The sequence below is a fragment of the Empidonax traillii genome, unplaced genomic scaffold (assembly GCF_003031625.1).
Source record: "Empidonax traillii isolate 1590-97213 ecotype Southwest subspecies unplaced genomic scaffold, ASM303162v1 scaffold312:size2399984, whole genome shotgun sequence".
Lineage (NCBI taxonomy): Eukaryota > Metazoa > Chordata > Aves > Passeriformes > Tyrannidae > Empidonax > Empidonax traillii.
In genome coordinates this window covers 765,185-785,911 of record NW_020955505.1, presented here as the reverse complement: position 1 = coordinate 785,911, position 20,727 = coordinate 765,185, and the positions used below count along the sequence as shown (strand labels likewise).

Genomic DNA, 20,727 nt, shown 5'->3' with positions numbered 1-20,727 from the left:
AGGCTAACATCTTTATGACACATTTCAGGGTTTACTTTCTACTATTCTCAGAGCCCTGTGCTGCAAAGCACTGCCTGCCTGTAAACTATTTTCCTCAGCAGAACATAACACCTGAAGAATGCCACATTTCCCCCCTATCTTCCTACCCACACAAAAGATTATTCAACTATGATACTCCAGCTAGCAAGGCTACTTAAGGGAATCAGTATTCACACTACGGGCAAATCCTCTTGAGTTTTCACATCCAAACACGTACACATGGAGCAGGACTTTGGCATGTCCAAAAGTCATATTACATTCAGGAATACTGCCAGTAACAGAGCTCACCTGGATAGAGTTGGGACACCGCCTCCTGTCCCAAACGGACCTCTGCCAGCAAAATGTCAAGAAAAACAGGAACTCTAGTGGGACATCTGGTCCCAAGGAGCACCCTTTTGCCACTACTACAGCTACACAAGGATTAGATTGCTAATTTATGCAAATACAACTTTATCAACTCAAATCTGGTCAAGAATGAAAGGCCTCTGCTAACAACAAATAACTAAATCCATATGGATTATTTTTCCCATTCTTACGTTTTACGTAGAGGTTACTGAGGTTGAAGCTAAGTGATTTATCTAAAGTCACAGAAGATGTTGCAGGCAAAATTCAGGTGCTGAACCTGAATCTTTAGTTCTAAGACACACCTTCCTGTTTAACACTTTTAAGTCACAGGACTTCCAGACAAAAGAAAACATAAAAGGTGATACAATGTGGAGGAAAAAGATCTAACTTGCAAACATCGGTCTAGAATACCAGTAAAAGATGAACATGTCGAGACTCAAGAGCCATCTACAGAAGTAAGAAAACCTAAGCACAAGGACAAGTAAAAAAACCTCAAGGTCTAAAGGGATTTATAAAAATATGAACATTACTACAGACAGAAAATACTTGCTGGATTGAATATATTTTGTTTTATTGTTTCATCAGTGCCTACAGTTTCTAGCTTTCTTGACAGTCAATATTCTTATTTAAATGTGAGAATCATACATTGCTGAATACGCTGAAAATATGGGGATTAGATGATATTTAAGACTAAAAATAATATAGACACAATTTTCAAACCAAGTATCAGGGCTGCAACCAGTTTGATTCTCATTTAAAATGAACCAAGTCAAAATGCTATGCAAGACTATGAACACACCAGGTACATACCATCCTTACCTGCAAAGGAAGGAGAGTGTTACTGTTGGTGTCAGTTCGGAAAACATTATCTTCAATCCACGATTTTGGTGTCAGTGATGGAGTGGAGCGAGTAAATTTAGGAGGAGCTATGACATTACCAGAAAAGGGCTTCTTCAAAGGAGAGATCTGGTTCATAGTTCCTGGAATTCCTATGTTTCCAGTTCTACGATGGTCTCTGCCATGCATTCCTCCCCAGGATATATTTCCTGTGCTCCAGCCACTGCTCTGATTGCTCCAAGGTGACTGCTTCAGAAGAGGCTACAAAAAAANAGGTTTCTATTAACCACTCTTTCCTAACAACATGTAAGTTAATTCCTGAGGCAAGGAAGAAAACACAGCTTCATTAAAGAAAAAAAAAAAAAAAGTAGTAATTCCTACTTCTTCATACATCCCCCCAATAAAATCCACAGTACTTGTGTAAGCAATTCAGATTATCATTTTAGTAACTGGTAGCATTCCTTAAAACTAGGCAAAAGAAAAATTCCAGGGTGTAACACCATCTTACAAAAAACCCTGAGACCAATTTAACATACATTAAAATAACACAAGAAATTCAGAGAGATTAACTTAAAAATTACTATTAAATTACTGTTTATATTTCTACTAATAAGAATTATTTCTACTCAGTGAATATTTCACTAGTTAGTAGAAATTTAAAAATTAGAATTCAAATGGCAGATTTAATCCCCTCCCCAAGTATTTTGAAAATCATTGTCTCAGTATTACCATATAAGAGCAAAAAGAGTACTGACTATTGTACAGAGAATCTCCTTGAAGAAGCTATCTTAACATTTCCAAATTAAAATGCATTATTCTGAAGCCCCTGCTCTAATATTTCTGGAGTAATGAATCTGTGGTATTCTGCAGGGTGTAGTCAAGGAATTTTTTTTTTTGAGGATTTTTGTTCTTATCTACATGTGGTTTATCTTACACTTGCCTAGATGCACATGTATCTAACAAGTATCCTATATTCTCCAACATGAAAATGGAAGCAGTTTTTAGATGGAAGGTTTTTATAAGATAATAACTTCTTATTCCTAAATCACAACTTATGCTAAAAAGTGACCTATAGTGGCTGTCATACTACCAAGAGGTGGACCCACTGAGCCTGACTGACAGTGAAGAACTGTACTTATCTTTAGCATTCTCAAGTCTGACTGTTCTTGGAAAGGCTTTTTCTCAAACATAGAAATGGAGTGGGGGTGTGCGCTAACTCTAAATTCAGTTCTCTTAAGCGAAAATACAGTACTTTTATCCCTAAGCTTAGCTGTGAGCAACCCTCAGCTTGCAATTCTAATAACCTAAAAATTCAAAGCATGTCAATACATTATACATTAAATAAAAACAGAACTTTATGAAGACAGAAATATGAAGTTATAACAACATCTCCCCTACCCCCAGAAAACAAAGCAAAAAACCACTAATGCCATTCTTGGTCAAGTAATCAGGAAAACATCCCATTCTATATAATTATAGATAATTATGTTGTAAAACTTGAATACTTGGGTTGGAATTTTGGGAGAGGCAGGCACTCTATTGTGAAACAAACCTTAAGAGACAATGCCAAATGTTAACAAGCCTCTAATATTGCTAGCTATGCTGTCATGGCACTGTTTAAGTATACCTACAACTTGTGAGAGAAAATTCCTGTACACCTCAGTGTTGGAGATTGCTGCGGAATTTGTTTGAAGAGGGTTATTATAGATTTTAAGGACAACTACCTTCTAATCATGACGCTTCGGAATCAGTTGTTGGGATAGGTACACTTAATGTGATATTCCAGTTCTAATACAAATTGATCTCTGCCGATTAAAACGGACAGGATTTAACACTAGAATGAAAAAAAAAAATTAAGAGGAGGCCTATATAACTTCAGCCTTTCATAACTGAGCAATTGATCAGAGCAAGATGGGCTTATAAGGCAATAGATGTTGATATTAACATAGCTTTGCTTCTCTCTGATTTCTTACAATATTTTTGTTCCAGACACAAACGTAAACTTCCATTTTTAACGCGGGATCGCTACACCACTTGATTAAAATCGGTCACAGCAGTACGGGAGCCTGAAACAGCGCTGTCCTCAGACAGACATTCAAGCAATGTCAGGTAAACTCCCTGAAAGGGCAGCACGGTGACAGCTTTCTCATCTAAACCTCCTCTCGGCGAGCTGCGCCCGTCCGGCCGAGGGCCGGTGCGGGGCCGGGGAAGGGGCTGCGCGGGGGGCGGCGCCGGCCGGAGCTGTCAGGCTCATTGTTCGGGGACACGGCACCCGCCGCGGGGGGACGAGGGGGCGTTTTCATGGCGAGACACCCTGACACCAACAGGAGCGTTTGCGCTCTTTTAAAAGGTCATTCTTCTCTCGTCACGAAAAAAACGGCGTGCCCGGACAGCCGACGGCGCAACGAGAAAGGCCGGCAGCGGCGCAGGGGACGGGGCCGAAGGGCTGTGCCGGCACCTGCCACCCGGAGCGGCCGGGAAGCGCGGCCGGGCGTGGAGCGGCCGCTGCCCGCAGACCCCTCCGGCTCGACCCCTCCAGTCGCCCGGCCCCGCACCGGAGGGGGGGGCGCAGGTGCCCTCCCCCCCTGCCTCCCGCTGGGCCGGCCCCGCCCTGCCGCCGCCACCGCGGTCCCGCCGGGCTGTCACCGCCGCGCAGCCTCGCCCGGCGCCGGCGGCGGGAGTGAAGCCGCCCGGCTCCCGCGACCGGCGAAACGAGGGCAGCGGCGCCCCCGTCCTGTCCCCGCGTCCCCCTCCCCGACCCGGGGCTCCCCATCGCTCTGCGCTCCCCGCCCGATACCTGGTGATGGTTGTAGGAGTTTCTCTGCTGTAAGAAGGCGGCGGCGGCGGCCGCCGCCTGGTGTTGGTGCTGGAGCTGGGGGCTCACAGGAGATCTCCGGTTCTGCTGCTGCTGCTGTTGCTGCTGCTGAGGTAAATTCATTTGCGGCGGCGGCGGGGGGGCGGCCGAGAAGGGGCTGCTGAAGGGCCCGGCGCAGGGGTTGTGAGGAGACACCGGCGAGAAGCTCTGGAAGAAAGCGGGGTTGATCGATGACGGGATCCCCGGGTAGAAGCTGGTCTCGGACTCCGGGCTCGGGGGCGGCATCGCGCTGATCTGCCCGCCGCCGCCGCCGCTGGAGACCGGAGGCTGCTGCGTCTGCTGCGGAGGCGGCGACGAGGTCTGCACCGACCAGGGGGTGCCGAAGCCGGGCAACGGCGGAGGAGGAGGGGAAGCCGCCGAGGAGGAGCCGCCCCCGCTCTGGTGATGGGGGCTGGGGATCTCCGGGCTCTGCAGGCTGCTGAAGCCAGAGCCGAGCCCGCCGGGCAGGAGGTTCCCGGGGCTGCCCAGTAAGTGGCTGTTCGGGGGGGACTCCATGGGGGGCAGCTTGGCTCTCGCCTGCAGATGAGGAGACGGAGGCGGATTCACGCAGGAGGCGGCGGCCACCCCCACATTGGGGTCCGCGGACGCCGATCCCCCCGGGCAGGAAGGGGCGAGCCGCTCCGAACCCCCCCTGTCCGCGCCGCCCTGGTGCTCGGCGGGGCCGAGGGGCCGGTGGTGCGGGTGATCCCCCGTCCGCGGTGGCTCCGGGGGGTGAGCGCTGAGGAGCTGGAGCTGGAGCTGCTGCTGTTGCCTGTGCTCCTGCTGCTGGTACTTGTCAGTGGGGTGGCTGAACTGCTGCTGCTGCTGAGGGGGGTGGTGATGATAGTCTGGGGGGTGGTGGTTATTCAGGGGGTGGCTGCTGCCGAGCTGGGCTGGGCTGCTGAGCTGCTGCTTAAACTCTTTCCTCTTCTGGCTCAGCTGAGGAGGCGGCGGCTGTGGCTGCTGCGCTTGCTGCTTGTTTAAATCCTGGTGGGGGCTGAGACAGGGTTTAAAGTCAGAGGAGGGGTGGCCGAAAGGGGGGTGTCCCGACGCGGGGCTGCTGCTCAGCCTCTCGCTGCCTGGCTGCTGCTGCTGTGTCACCCCCAGGAGCAGCTCATCCTGCATGTTTTGATGATGCGCAGCGGCGGCCGCTGAGGGGAAACAGAGCGGCGACCCGGCGGACACGCTGCCAGAGGAACCGGCTATACAGAGGGCGGCGAGGGGCAGGGCGAAGAGGAGGAATGAGGCGGCTGCGGCCGCTCCGGGGAGGGCAGGACAGGGGACAGGGGCGGCCGCCTGCGGGAGCTCCCCTGACACCGGCTCAGCGCAGGGGTGAGCCCCCACCCCGGCACACTGAAGAGACAAAGATAATTAATAATCTTTGTGGTGAAATGGGACGGGGGGGGTGGGGTGTTTAAATACCCGCCTATCGCAAGCCACTATGTAAGTCCGAAAATAGCTACTGTATAGAATAAAGCCCTCTCTTTGCCATCAGCGCCAGTGTACTGCTTTAAAAATACCGGAGCTTTTCGATAACGAGCCTGTTTTTATCAGATATTTTCGTTTTCATATCGGGACCCCCGGTAGGGCGGCCCTTCCTGCCTACAGTCGCACCCACAGGGAATCCGCTAGGTCAGGAATCCGCCCGGACAGGTCACTGTCCCCGGACACCAACTCCTCCGTCCGACCCCCCAGCCGCCACACCGCGACGCAGGGGGGAGAGCGGGGCAATCCCGGGCCTGACACTGGCGGGGAGGGGGGGGAGTGAAGGCGGGGAGGCCGCCGGTACCTCCGCAGGGCAGGCGACCCGGTCTCCTCAGCGAGGCTCCTGCCCCCAGCCCGGCCGCCGCCCCCGCCCCGCTGCCGGCCCGGGGCCGCCTCGGCGCCCTTAAGAGCGCCGGAACACTCGTCACAGTGACGTCACAGGCCTGGCCCCTGCCCGCCCGACCTTGGTAATGAGCCTTGAGGCCCCGCCCCTTTATGAATAATGCATCAGCTCCGGAGGTCGCTCCGCCTCTCCCTCACCGCCGGCGGCGACGAGCCGTGTGGGCGCTACCACTGAAAGCGAGAGGGAGGTGGCAGCTCTGCGAGCCTCCCGGGCGAGCAAGACAGTCACTGGGCTTCGACGACCTTTGTATCACTAAGCGAGACACACCTGAAACAAAGTGATTTTATTTCGTTTTGCGGCGGCGGGCGCCGTTGGCTTTTATCCCTACAGACAGTGCGGGGCGAAGCCGGAACCCTGGTTTCTCCCGCCGCCCGCGGTCCCGTCAGGCGCTCCTTCGGGACGGGGCGGGGGGGAAGCGCCCGCCCCTGCGCGTCTCGCGCCGCTCATTTGCATTGACGCACGGCCGCGCGCCACGGGCGGGCGGGGCAGGGCGGGGCGGGGCGGGCGGAGCGCGAGCGCGGCGGCACGAGACGGGCCGGGTGTCGAGGGCCCGCCCCCTCCGCTCCCGGCCCCGCCCCCCACCCCGGTCCCGCCGTGTGGCCGAGGTCCCACGGCGGTGGAGCACACGGGTGGGGCAGTGAGGCGTGTCAGAGCTCCCGGGCACTTGGGTTTGTCACCCCTTCGTCCCCACCCGGCCAAGGCCTGCCATCAGGCCTTGTTTCTCGGGCTCCTCGGTCATCCACGCGAGCTGGGACACAGCCCGTGCTGGGGTGTGGTGGCACGAGGTGCTGCCCTCTGAGGTATTCCAGTGTCAAAGGTGGGGTTTTACCCTTTTCGTCCATTGGAAGCACAAACGAATAAATAATTTGGCACATACAAATGTACTGTTGATACAGATGAATATATCCCTAAAAAGACTAAAATAAGCGAGCTCCCTTTGTGCTCTGGAAAAGCTGTAGCTCAGTAATGGAAGAATTAGTACACAGCTGTTGAATGTGTGAGTACACAGGGAAAGTGTCATGATGTGCTTGACTTATCGTACTTTTCTCTAGGCGTCCATCCATGCCCAATGTTAGTGACTGGATGGCTGCGTTCTTGCCTGCCCCATGGACCTTTGGTCTGACCCAGTGTAACAATTCGTATTTGTTAAATCTGTGCGTGTTTGCTATACACATACAGAATGTAGAGGGGAAAGGAATTGGTTCGGCGTTGCAATCATCTCTGATGTGACTGTGGACCTGCGTGGGTGTATGTATTGGGGTTTCCATGCCATCTTGAAGAGTTAGAATGAAAATACACTTGCAGCATAGAAGAATAATTGATACATGTTTATCTTTGCTGTATTATGGCTTAGCACTCCAGAATAATTCATTAGATTGGCATCTGTTTCAGGAACTCTCTGGCCATCTGTTTTACAAGGGTTAAAAGAAATCCAGAGTGCAGATGAAGGCCCTGCAGATGATCACATGCTGAGTAAATGTTGCCAGCCAAGTAATGGTTCCTCTCTGTGTAGTGAGTTGCTTCACAGCACAGCCCTCATAAACATTAGTTTGGTGAGCTGCAGAACCGGTAGCATCTGGCTTCTCTTTGTGTCCATGTCATTCCCTTTGTGACCTGACATTCGGTCGAGTGCAAGCCTGAACAGAAGCTGTCCTCTGCTTGGGGCGTTCTCAGGCATCTTAGCCAGTGTGGAAGCAATGCTGCTCTGTGTCTCTCCTATAGCCAGCTGCCTATTTCTACAAAGTGCATAGGAACTCATTCATTTGAGGTTTTTTTCATAAGTGGTCAGCTTCTCCATCCTTCACCTTTAAATCAAGTCCAAATTCTAGCAATTCTTGCTTCAAAACAGCCGTCTTGGAGTGTGAGTGGTCTTTTTAAATTGACTGAAAGACAGAAGTGCTCACATCCTTCATGCCAGCTTATCTCTACCATGGTAGCCAGCTACCATAATCAGTGTGTTTGTTAAAACAGCTTTCATGGGGTGAATCTCATCTATTTTTAACCATGTGAAAAGGAAGTGTGCGCTCTGCATTAGCTACCTAATCTTCTACAAATACAGGACAGGTGCTACCAAAGATGATTCAGCCTACCCTGATGCAGGTACTTTTAGAGAGAGAAACCTGATCTCTCTCTCTGCTGATTATGAGGAAAGGTTCTGGCTGTTTCGCTGCAGAATCCAGTAGGTTTTTGGTGCTCCTTGGTCTTGTGGCATACACTTTTTGACTTTGGATACAAGCAGGAATGAGTCAAACCAAGAATCCTTCAGGCTCTTCTGCCTCAGATATGAGACCCCTTGGTGTACGCTGAGGCCACAACTTCTGGCTTCTCCTCTACAAAATTAAGTCTCTTAACTGGTACCTTGGTGCCATCAAGAAGTGCTGAGGCCTGTCCTTGGCAGTTTGCTTTCTCTCTCCACTCCCAAGTTTCTTGATTTTTGACCACTTTGCCTTCACACCCTCTTGCTTTAATGTTTTATTCTCTCTTGTAATCCCTTGATTCTTTCCTGCTTTCATTTATCTTAGCTGCCCCTTTCTAGGCAAAGCTTGAGAGCTTTTTTGGATTAGGTTAGTTGTAAGCTAATAGTGTCTGAAAACAGATGCCTAAACGAATATGTAAGAACAAGCTAAATATGTATAATGCTTCCTTCAGGTACCTCAACCATTTACAACACAAGAACTCCCTAAATCTGCCTTTCCAGACCTTAGGGGATACTGGGATGGTTGGACTTCATGTTCCCTGATTGTTACTGAAGAGAAATTGCCTGAAGAAGAGAGCATGCTGGCAGAGCCCTACCTCATCTGAATGACTTGAAGAAGCCAGAGAGTTGTGGAGCTGGTATGAGTTCCTTAAACTAGACAACAAACATTACAAATGCCAAGCCATATGCAATATCACTGTACATAATATGTAAATTGAAAAAAACAGATGTTGCTGTCAGTACGGTAGAACCAAATATACATAAGTTATGGTTTTTGCTGTCATTAATCAACTCGCTTCTGTGTATACATTCCAACAAACGTGCCAGACATCAACTTCACCTGGGAGGCCTCCACCTGTGGTGGAGCTGGGGCTGACAGGTTTCCTGGCTTTGTTGGTGCCTGATTTGTCTGGTGTTCTGCATCATCCACTGGATGCTAAATTTTGTGAACCAAATTGAACTTCTACAGCAGTGCTATAGAAGAGAAAATATAAAGACAAATCAAAATAAACTATATAAAATAGCACTATATAAAGACAAAATAAACTGTAAGGATTACAGAGCAGCTCCTCTGGCTGCCATTTGGGTGAGATGAAAGGGATCATTAAGGTAGTGGCTTCTGAGTTTTGCGCTTGATTGGTTATCATCTCTTCCAGAAATTACCATGCACAACTTAAGTTCTTTCATAAAACCAGAAGAATACCATCTGCTGTTGGCCAGCGTTAGCAACAGGATATTATTATATGAGAAAGGATTTTGGCCTACTGTTCTATTTTTCTGCTTGAACAAAAAAATCTTAAGTGGTTATAAAAGAGCTCAACGGGATTATACTGAGATGCTGTCCACTTCAGAGAGGTCTGTGGATTTAGCTTCCTTTAAAAGTGTTCTTGGGGGCAGCATCCACACTTTTTCCTGATCAGACACCACTTAACAAGTGTTACAGTTTTTTGTGAACACAAATCATGAAACTGATAAAAATTTAGTTATAGTATGTAGATTTTATATGTATGCGAAATTACTTCAGCACTTTCTCATTTTGTAAATGAACACCAGAATATCAGGAGCCTAACATATACAAAAGAAAATAGCTCTGACTACTGCTAGAATCTGCTGTTTCCCTCCTATTAGCTAGCTGGAAAATCACTGTGGCTGTGATTTTGAATATGGGCTGCAATTAAACGTACACATGAAAAGTATCTTTGCTTTCATTCCAATACTAAAACTACCTTTTTTGATGATTTTTTCTTTTTTAATGTACAGTTAAAAGTAAATGTGGTTACAGATAGTACTGACTTCAAAAAAGCTTTTGTAGAGAGGCTCAGCACAGAGACTCATTGGCTGCTTGTAATGCAACAAATTGCTCTTTCCACAACCCACAATATTTATAGGCCTTTCACCATTTACAGTGATTTACTACTATGTTTGACCTCTTTTCCAAAGCTCTACAGCTACAAAACAAACAAAAAAACCCAAAATCAAAACCCAACAACAACCACCACCACCAAAAAAACACCAAAAAACCACCAAAAACAAACAACACCCAAAACAAAAATGAAATCAGAGGTTTTAAAATCAGTTTCTTCTTTTCTCTTTGCTCTTTTACCTCTCCTTCTCGCTTTCCATATCTTTTCCTGGGCTCTTTGTCAGCCATCTGTGTTTAGGTAGCTGTGTCTGCCCTGCACTGCTTGCAAGGACTCTGCTAAGAGATCTGCTCAGTCTTCCCTATTATCAGGCCGTTTAGGGAAGTACACAGTGTGCTGTCCTGTGGTCTGTGACATGTATCTACTTTGTTCCTCAGTTTAAACTTTGAAACGGGTTTGCATATGCATTCCAGGAACAGCACATTGTTCTAAATGGTAACTAAAATACGTGATTCTCCAACTTTTGCTGGAGCTGCTTCCTCTTAACTTTAAAGCTGATTTTTGTTAATGACTTTTTCCTCTCATGGAAACATGGTAAATAGTCTGGCACTACAGGTTACATAGAAAAGCAGATGATGAGGTTTGACTTTCATAGGAAAAAGAGGTCTGTAGATTTATATCGGTGTGCTTCATTCACTGTTTTTCTGTTCTTGATTTTTTTAAACTCTGAAAATAATAATTATGCATCCTTAGGAAGGAGGTAGGTAAGTCTTTTTCAGCAGTGAGCAGTCCATTGAATCGCAGTAGCTTATCTTTTCTCCGAGAGTTTTTTCTCATTAAAAGAAAAAATATTAATCATCCATATATAGCGAAACTGGGTAAAAACCCCTTTTGTTAGATTACTGTGTGTAGAAATTAAATTAAAAGCCGGGATGAAAATTAACACCAGGGATCGAGATGGTTTACTTTGTTCTCTTATTCCCACTCCCACGTTACATTTTTGTTTGTTTATTTTTAAGGATAAAAATCTTAAAATTCACAGGAGATGGGCAGCTTTCTTCCTTTATTCAAAGCCTGACTTCCATCGTGAGAGCTGTACTGCCTGCTGGACTTGAAGGATATGGGTTCTGGTCGCAAGAATGCAAAGCAGTAATTTACTCTGTTTTTTCTCCTTTGTGCCCTGGAGTTTAACCAGCACATTAGACTAATATTTTCTTGCTTGCTAGTGGCAGTTTCTGTTTCTTTTTGTTTTGGGGTTTTTTTGGTAGTGGAAGTCATTAGAGTTTCTCCCAAGAGAATCACTGCCAAAGTAAACAAACATCTTCATGAAAGGAAAATAATGTCTGTGGAGTATTCAGAATTCCATGTTTTACAGACGAGTATTTATGGCAACCAACTAGTGAATTAAAGTGAATGAAATCCTATTTCTAGTTTGCTGCTTCTGCTGTGCTAATTGAATGTGGCAATTTCTGCTAGCTTCTCAGCTATGCAGTGCAAGTGCTGAATGTTAGTTGTAATTTAGGATGAAGGAAAATATGGACGAAACTGAGTTGAGAAAAAGGGTTTTCTTTTATTTTTTATTGTCAGGAATTGAATAGTGCATGTAAACCTCCAAGGAATTGCTGTTGTCTCTAAAATGTTCTGCATGTGGTTGGCAAGAACAACAAGGACAGAAGAAAGTTCAGCTAAAAAATTCATAAAGGCTGTGTCTGGTGGAATGCATTACAGTCAGCTGTATACCTCTATGCTCTTATCCCTCTGAACTGATAATTTTTAGCTGAGATGAAACATTCTGAGGAACAGGAGGCTGGCAGATTTGCAGCGTAGATTGTTTGAAGGTTTAAATACTGTGACTATCTCATCTTACTGTAAGTCTGTAGATATAATGTAAGCTGGAGTTGCTGAAAAGTGATAGAATGGCTCATGTGTACAGCCTAAAAAACTGTGAAGAGCTTATTTTCTGTGTGCCTCAGGATCCTGTACACTTTCCACCTACTGTCCAGGATAGCACTAATTCACCAGTGGAACAGAGACACTTCAAATTTGTTGAGGATGAGACCATATCTAGTTCTTTGTTTAGGCCATGGCTTTCACAAAGGGGACCAGTGCTAACTGGGAACTGCTGCCAACACCATCATATGTTTCATGACAAATGCAAAGTGTTCAAAAAGTTGGCACTACTGTCAGATACTGTCACTCTCTGTTTGATTCTCAAAATGGCTTGTAAGGTTTTAAAGCTTGCATTGTTGCTGGTGCACTTGCATATCAGATAGTGTTTTTATCAGCCCTTATAACATGGCTGGTTAATGTGATTACATTACTAGAACATAACTAAAATTCTAAGGATAGAGGATGCTAAGGTTTTTACTGCTGTTTTTCGTATGTATTGTGAGCAGAAGAGTTTGTGCAGCCATAACCAGAATGCAGTATTTTCTCATCTCCTTTTCTGTGCACTGTGCAGATGCAGCTGCTGCTATTTACCAAACATAAAGATGTTTTTCACAGCTCTGGGAGTAAGTTTGAGTTCTTCTTTAAAAAATGCATGAGACATGTCTACTAATTGCATGAATGTTCAGCGTGTATTTAAGTACCTGAACGTTGTGGTGTAGGAGGCACACTGAAATTTTAAGGAATCATCTCAGTGATCATTGGATAGCTCTCCAGAAACTCGTATAACTGATCTGTGCTAAGAATAACTGTGTGGTGCTTCCAGTGATGGAATAATCTGTTCTGAAGGGTTGTACACTCTAGTCTGGCCATATGCAGGAGACAAGGTAGGAGACCCAAGGAGACTCTGGAAATTTTTGATCAAGGATACCTTGAAGTAGTATTCATTGAATCCTGTAGGTAGCCCTTATCGCAGATGCAGCAGGAGGAAGCAAATGTGTCTGCCCCTCTGTAGGACTGTACAGAGGAGTATATGTTTGTACCCTAGTAGTCTATTAAAAAAGTGCTTCAAGTTGCTACAAGAAGGTTTATTAAAGTATACTTTTTAAATTCTAAAAGGTGATAGAGGAACACCTTCCCCTTCTGAGCCATGGCATCTGTGTTGCACAAAAAGCAAACGCAACTTATCTGATTTATATGTGAAAATATATTCTCTTGTACTTGACCTTATTTTCTCTGTGACTGTAAGATGGATTTTTATTAACTTTACCCCACCACCCACTGTTTCAATAAAATTATTTCAAACAGATTCTGTAAGCAGTACAGACTTCAGATTCAGCATAGAACTAAAACTAATCGGTCTAGAGTTGAAGAAATGCAGATTAACCAAGGTGGGGTCAACAACTCTGGGCTGGCCATTGATATATCAGACCTAAGCTAGTCAGGGAGCAGCCAGCTTGCTTGAGGGTAGGATGCTCTCCTTCCCCTTTGCTAGGAGCGTGTGGCATCTTTTAAGAAATGCTCCAGCATCCATGGCTGGAATGAGACTGCCCAGCAATGAGGCTGTGCCTCTGGAGGGGAGAAGGGGCAGGCCTGGAGTTGAACTCGGCTCTGCCATACAACAAATTAAAGCTCTCTCAATACTTAGCTGTTTTCAGTCATGTCCCAGCTGCCTTCCCACCCCGACTTTTTGTTTGTTTTGGATTTTTTTGACCTACTAAATTAAACTTCTGATCAGTGCAGAGTAACTGTACTGAAGCTTTCATTTATTTTCCTGCTGGTCTCCCTCCTCCTAAATATTCTGAGCTATAGCTGGGACTCAGGAAAAAGAAGTCTTGAGTCCTCTCATAATAATTTACATCTCTGATCTAATGATCAATTGTAAATCAATGTTAAGCTTCATGACTTTTGACCGTGCGTGCTACTATGATGATACAAAGACACGGAAAAGCAATATGCTGCTTTCACCCTCTATATTTTGGTTACTAAACCATACTATCTATGTAGTTCTTTCTTAATGTACGTGTATGTGGTGGTTCTAATCTAGGCCTTCCCTGGTTACCAGTTTGTAACCAAGGAAGGGGCAGTGTTCCCAGTATTCCATACGATTTTTACGTAAATCATGGTATAAATAAGAGGGGAGGAGCGGCCTTCGTTCTTCTTCTCTTCTGCCGAAGTTTGGGAACAGTGGGTCCCTGCGTTGGTCTCGCTTATCTAAGGCTGAGGCCTGCAGCATCCACTAACCTGCCACGTGGAGGCTTGGGGAGCGCTGGCCGTGTGTGTGTCAATCCTGTTTCTTTCTAAGGGACGTGGTGAGATTTGTTCTACCTGTTATTTTACTAGTTCTTGGGTTTGATTGCGCATATCTATTCGGTGTCCCTTTTTGTTTCCTTTTGTCCCTTTTTCCCCTTTCCCTATCCCTTTGGGGGGTGTTTGGATTCCTGTTTGCTGTGTACATACCATCTTAACTGTAATATACATAAAATATATTTTTTATATAACTAGCTTGATTTTCGGGTTCTTCAATTTGCATAGTTTTTTTCCTTTGCTCTGGGGGAAGTAGAAAGGGGGGAAGAGAGGGGCTGCTACTGAGGGTTTGGGCACTTGGCAGGGAGCCAAGTCCGAACCATCACATTTTTAAGAATTTTAAAGAAAAGAAATCCAAGAAAAATCCCTGCCAAGAAACTACGTAAAAGTTAGATGAATTAGAATATTAATGCTACAATATTTTAGAAGTACATTAGCTATAAAAAATAATAAATTGAAACCAAGAAAATGTAGTGAAAATATTGCACATCAATAAAATGAAATACATTAAAAAAGAAAACACAGATTAAAAGCCATCCAGACAACCTTAATTTACTTCTATAATGAGAACCTGAGGGAACTGTGGAGTTGTTAGCTTATTTCAGCAGACTCTAATTTTTTTAACCCTTTATGCACAGTTTTACTTAAAAGAATTACGGTTGTTTGGATGCCTTAACCATTAGCTCCTCTATCTTCATATGTTTAGCTTTTTTGTAAGTTAGATGAAACTTACAAAATCTAACTGGATTTTAGATCTCAACACTGGAAGTTGTGCTTTCTAACCATATAGGTACAAGTTGAAGGAACTAGAGTAACAGCAGATCTATTATGTTCATCCTTTATACACTGAGGACAAAACCTACTGTAATTCTGTCATTTCCTCTCTCATTATGGCATTGAGAACTCAGATCCCTTTTAATGCAGTGGTGCAAACCAGTTTGCTGCTTAAGTGTAGCTTAGAGATGCTGTTTTGGAGAACTGATGAACACATGCCACAAATCAATTGTACCCATGATATTAAAGGGGAAAATTACCCAGATCTTTAAAAATTCCCAAACCTTGGTAAATAACCTTGAATAATTGTGATATCATTTCAGGTAAATGTTCTTTGACCACTGGCTAGTCAAAATGAATCATCCAAGGAACCTTTGTTTTTGTAGTTGTAATATATTTTTTTCTGTGCATGCTTATATAATATGTTGTAACTGAAGAGCAGAAAACCTCATAATACTTCTACATTAGGAAATTGAGGGACTTTTCCTTTATTTTTTTCCTCCCAAATAACCTTTTTCTTTCAACATTGAAAGGTCTTCTTTATATGAGGAAATTTACCAGAGACTATAGTGGTATAATTATACCTTTTGGATGCTTTTTAATCTTTCATGAATGCCTGTAGAATTTAAGCGTTCACATGGGGAGTTATACCATCAGAACTATAGGGGTGTAATTATGCTGGTGAATTCTGTATGGAGACAAATGCTTTATGAAAGGGAATTTTATTTTGGCTCTTCACTTTTCAGCTTATTCATGTTCTGAAATAAAAGGAGTTGATCAAATCAATGAAAATAATGAAAATTCATTGGTTGCCATGGGTTGGGGAAATTAGAAAGTAGTAAATATATACATTTCCTGATAACACTCATGTACATTTTTGTTCTTATTCTCTCACCAGTGCTTGAGTTTGTGAGTTTAGTGAAAGGTTAAGAAGCAAGGTTTGTTCTTTGCAGAGCCTCATAAACTAATATGCCCAATAGATAAACACTGGTAGAATATTAGAGATTCTTAGCTCCCATAAAAATAGCTGGAGTTCCAGGCAAAGAGGACACTGGAGAATTAGCTGAATACTTTTTAGTCTTGATATGACTTCTGCACCTACCATCAAGCAGATAAGCCATTGGATTTTCTATATGTGAATTTTCCTATATCCCAGTTAAATTGTAGTTCCTTAAATATGCGAGTCCTTGGACAGTAGTCAAAATGTTCTCTACAAAAGTAGTCCATTTACATGAAAATAACTTTCAGTATGTCAGTAAGGGTGTAGTAACACTAATAATATTTTTTTTCTAAAGGTGCTTCGAGTGAATTACAAGTTTGTCTTAATGTAAATGCTGCGTAGACTTTAAGACAAAAAGAGCTCAATCATTTGATGATGTAATCCAGTCCAGCCATAGCACTGACCACAGAGCATCGCTCTGTGTGTCTTGCTTGAAGACTAAGGTGAACTTCATTAGAAAGATGTCTCATTTATATTTAAAGAGTTCAGAGAACAAAGAGTCCACCACATCTATATCAACATCACTGTTCAGGTGAAGTGTTTTATTTGTGGTCTGAATTTAGCTTTGACTTAACTTGTTCAATCTTTGCTGAATTAAAAAAAGCCTTTAGCACTGGACAGTATTCAATGAAAATACTTAAAGGCTGGGATCAAGGCACCCCAGCCCTCTTTAGTTGTTAAGCAAATCTCATTGAGGTGCTTTAGTTTCTAACCGTAAGGCAGGATTTGTGTATCACCAGTTTTTCTTGTAGTTTCAAGTTTTCAAACATCCTTCATGAGTGAGGACATCAGGGCTGTCAGCAATGAGAGAATTACAGCATGAGCTGAACAAAAGCACGATCTCCCCTTGCTGCTTTTGAAGCATGGAGAAATTTTGGTTTTTCATATTTCTTGTCACAAGCCCTTTGTATAAATATATACCTTATAAGGGCCAGGGCCTTCCTTGGATATCATGCTTTTTCAAGGCAGGCATACTAGAGGGATGCAGCTAGGTGATACATTGCTGTGATAATCAGAATATTTGGGTTTGTCCTGGGTAATGTTGCACACAATGGTAATCCTTCTCTCCTGCTTCATATTCTTTCTATCTGTGAAGATTTCTTTTACTGTTGAAAATACAGTCTCCATTCTTGTAAATATTGTTTGATTTTGTTTCAACATGCATAACCAATTTTTTTATCATTAATGAGGCATACATCAGTTACGTGGGCGTGAATTAAAGTAAAGTGGGTTATGAGGAAGCATGGCTGTGCCATTTTCTTAATTTCCTACTTTTCACCTGTAAAATTTCCTGGTACTGATTCTTTGATTTCATCAAAGCGTGGCCCTGTATGTTCACCCAATATATTAACCCAAGCTAATGAGTAGAATTAGTCCAAAAAGTCTTTCCTGTGAACTCACTTGAAACATTGCAAATGGAAGAATGAGTCTGGTTTTGGCTACCAGTAGAACTCTGTACGTGATCTGTTTTGTAATTAATGCAGTCTTTGCATGGTGTCATGCAATGGTTAGGTAAGTGTTTTAGAAGAGTACAAGTGTGTGGTTTTGCAGTTGTACCCCATCGCTCTGAAACTGTTTCAGGCCTGCTGTGCAAGCAGACTGAAACAAAATAATTGAAATTTCCTTTCAGTTAGAAATAGTTTTCCCGTCTTCAGCTGTTCTCTCCAGAGCAGGCAGTGCACTACTCATGGTAAAGGCTTAACTAGACTATCTGAGGAACTTTTTTGATCTCTTGAAAATAGTGAGATCAGTTTTATTGTGGTTGTGTGGATGTGTGCAAGGGGCAGAGCACTGTAGACATGCACAGAAAAGGGAGCAAGGAAGCCCGTCAGCCTGAGGTCTACTTTAATGTGACCCTTAGAAAGAGGTGCTTGAAGCTGTGAGTAAGGAAACTGTCTCCTGCTGTTAACTTCCTACTGTATTGAAGGAAACAGCATATAATATATAGGGTTTGTATGTAAATAGGATTGTATTGAATAAATGCCTATCAACAATTCAAGGCATAACATACAAGACACCAAAAATCAGTGAATTGTTTGTATTTATGTTTACTGACAAAGTTTTTATCAGTATCTTAGAAAGCCCTCAGTGAAGGTGAATGGAGGCAGAGCACGCTGATGAAGCTAAACTAAAACTGTACAGCAAGTCTGATTTTCAGTCTGAAGTCCTAATTGAAAATTATGTATTTCTAGTAGCACTGAGTATTTTTTGTTTAGTTTGAGTTTTTTAGTCAGAACAAATCTTTGATAGTTATGGAATCATAGAAAATCCTGAGTTGGAAGGGAGCTCTGGAGGTGATCTGCCCCAGGGTCCTGTTGAAAGCAGGACCTTAGATGAGCTGATCAGGGGCCCATCAAGCCTGGTGACTTCCAGGGAGTTTCCCACTTCTCTGGGCAACCTGTTCAAGGTTTGTTTGCTCTCATGATGGAATTCTTCTTATACTCCCGTCCTCTGATCAGCTCGATGGCCCTCTGCTGGAATATCTCCAATTTTTTAATATCTCTTTTACTAAGGGGACCAAGATGGGATATAATATTCCAGGTGGGGCCTAATAAGTGCTGAGAAGAGTGGAATTACCATGTCTTTTTTTTTTTTTTTGCTGACTGCAGACTTACCAAGGCAGCCCACAACACCCTCTGCCTTTGTTGCTGCAGGAGCACTAGGCTGGCTTGCATTCAGTTTGTGATCCTTTTACCCCAAATAATACAATTTCATTTTTTACTAATGAAAGGAAAGCACAGAAGTTCAAAAAGCTTCTGGAAGAAAAGAGTTTTACTCTAAAGCCCAATGACTTCAGCCTTCACCCTCAGTATGGGAGACCTGGTTTCAGTTCTTTCCATCTTTTGAAGAGTTGGACCTGTGTTGCTCACAACCTTGAGTTATGCTCTCAGGAGAAGGCTGTAACAAGCTACAACATAATCTGGGGCTCTTTCAAACTCCTATCATGCCACAGTGATATTTTTGTTTAGTATACTTCTGATGTTTCTTAGACTAGGGACTACAGGTGTCATACCTGCATGAGGTTCATCCATCCTTTCCTCTCCTCTTCTCTCCTCTCCTTCATTCAGAAATGCAAAAGTTCACAGATGTTCCCCAAAACCTTTGAGAAGAAACTTTGTCCAACTCCAGTGTGATTCTTATGACATACAAGGTCTTTATATTTGGTTTCTTTCCTTTGATGTGAATGAACTTGCCTGGGATTAAGTGATTAGTCATAGCCTGAATGGCTCCACCTTGGCAGTGTTGGTGAGTAACTGGGGCTACTTGAATTTAATTTTTTTAAAAAAGGTACTTACTGTAATATTTTTTGCATTGAAAAGGCACCAGTGCCTCTTTATTCTTTTCATGTTTCATATAACTTTATCTATATAATATAGTAACTTGTGGTAGGACATTGAATCTATTTGTTTTGTTTTAGAGGAGCCAGGAAATATCTAAAAATATTTTAAAGTACCACAGTTTTTTAACAAAAGCAACTTGTGTATAGTGTTTGATGCACTGGGTAATAAAAAGTGGATCAATATTCGTTGCTACTCTTATTTGATTTGCAATCCAAGTACCAGAATGAAAAAAAAACAAACAAACCACCACACAAAACCACTGGCAACTGGCGCTTTATGTGCACAATACAAATTGTGGAGTTCGTTTCCTATATCAACTCATATCAATATACTGTACTTGCATATTTCAAAGGATGAAAAACAATGATAACTTATTTAATTAATAAGTTAAAGGGGAATAATATTTCCATATTACCTTTTAAAGATGATTTAAAAAAAACCCCAACAATTTCAAAATTTTAAATAAGGATAATTAATTTTGAATTTATGGTCTAGAATGAAAAAGGCACAAATTTTGCATCTGTTACACTAACAGCAAAGCAGAACATAGACTGGTGGGCATTTGGAACAAGTACACAGGGACACATTCTGATGCAATGGGAGAGCACCTCTTTCTAGGACTTGTTCATAGTGTGTGAGGAAAAGCTGTATTGCCATCAGTAAACCCAAAATGAGGACTTCTTCTGAACAACATTTGGAAAAAGAGCCCCTTAAATTTCCTAAAAATATAATCTTAGGAAAATCTTAAGGATATTGTCCCCATATGGAAATGTCTATATCAAGCATGAAATCAATCGGTGTTGGACTTTGTGATGCATCAAGCAGTGTCAGCTGCTGATTGCCAAAAAGTCAGAGATACTGTAGTACCTCTACTTTGCGGAAACAAACTTTTGGCACCAGGCAGAATTATGTGGAACATAAAACCAACTGGTTCATCAGAACAACTTGTTTCTCTAACCAAGTGCTAAAAGGGAGAGTTTTAATAGAAAGTGGGACTTCTCAAGGAAATCCTGCTGGGTATTCTGAAGGTTGTGCTTTAATGAGCAGACAAGTAAGTTACCTTGGAGAGGAAAGCTAGTCTAGTAAAGAAGGCACAAAGGTGATAATTAAACAAGAAATCAATGTTAAGTGTGGAAAAGAGGGGCATAACTGGGAATGAAAATTGAATCTACACAATGTAAATGACTTTTAAAGAAAATAAAGATAATAAGGAATTATTACTGGCCAGTAGAGCTTAAGACAATAAGAAGGTATTACCAATGTATTAGGAATAAAAGAATAACTATATCAAGTATAGATTTCAGTCTTGCAGAAAAAAACCACATAACAGATCCAATGGTTGGAAATCAAAGCTCGAAAAATTCAATCACTATAAAGATGCAGTGAAAGTGATTAC

General features: G+C 43.3%; 2 protein-coding genes across 4 annotated transcripts in view; both read right to left on the bottom strand.

Annotated features, from left to right (window-relative positions):
- The window catches only part of CPEB2 (cytoplasmic polyadenylation element binding protein 2), a 53,683-nt gene extending 49,001 nt beyond the window's left edge, over window positions 1–4,682 (bottom strand). For 2 of the 3 annotated variants that reach the window (XM_027891199.1, XM_027891198.1), the window contains exons 1-2: window positions 4,019–4,682; window positions 1,204–1,482 (exon numbers count right to left, since the gene is read on the bottom strand). In XM_027891199.1, coding sequence (XP_027747000.1) covers window positions 1,204–1,482; window positions 4,019–4,591 — 852 coding nt within the window. In that variant the 5' untranslated portion in view covers window positions 4,592–4,682. Of the gene's footprint in view, window positions 1–1,203; window positions 1,483–3,287; window positions 3,394–4,018 lie in introns of those variants that run through there. The other variant, XM_027891200.1, reaches the window with a different exon arrangement.
- Window positions 4,683–4,729: 47 nt separating this feature from the next.
- On the bottom strand, window positions 4,730–6,702 carry LOC114061140 (homeobox protein Hmx-like; the record flags this gene model as incomplete). Its single annotated transcript, XM_027891253.1, has 3 exons — window positions 6,655–6,702; window positions 5,682–5,962; window positions 4,730–5,072 (listed from the first exon to the last, which is right to left on the bottom strand). Coding segments are annotated over exons 1-3 (672 nt in total), but the record flags the coding sequence as incomplete, so codon positions are not given.
- Between the last annotated feature and the right edge of the window lie 14,025 nt (window positions 6,703–20,727).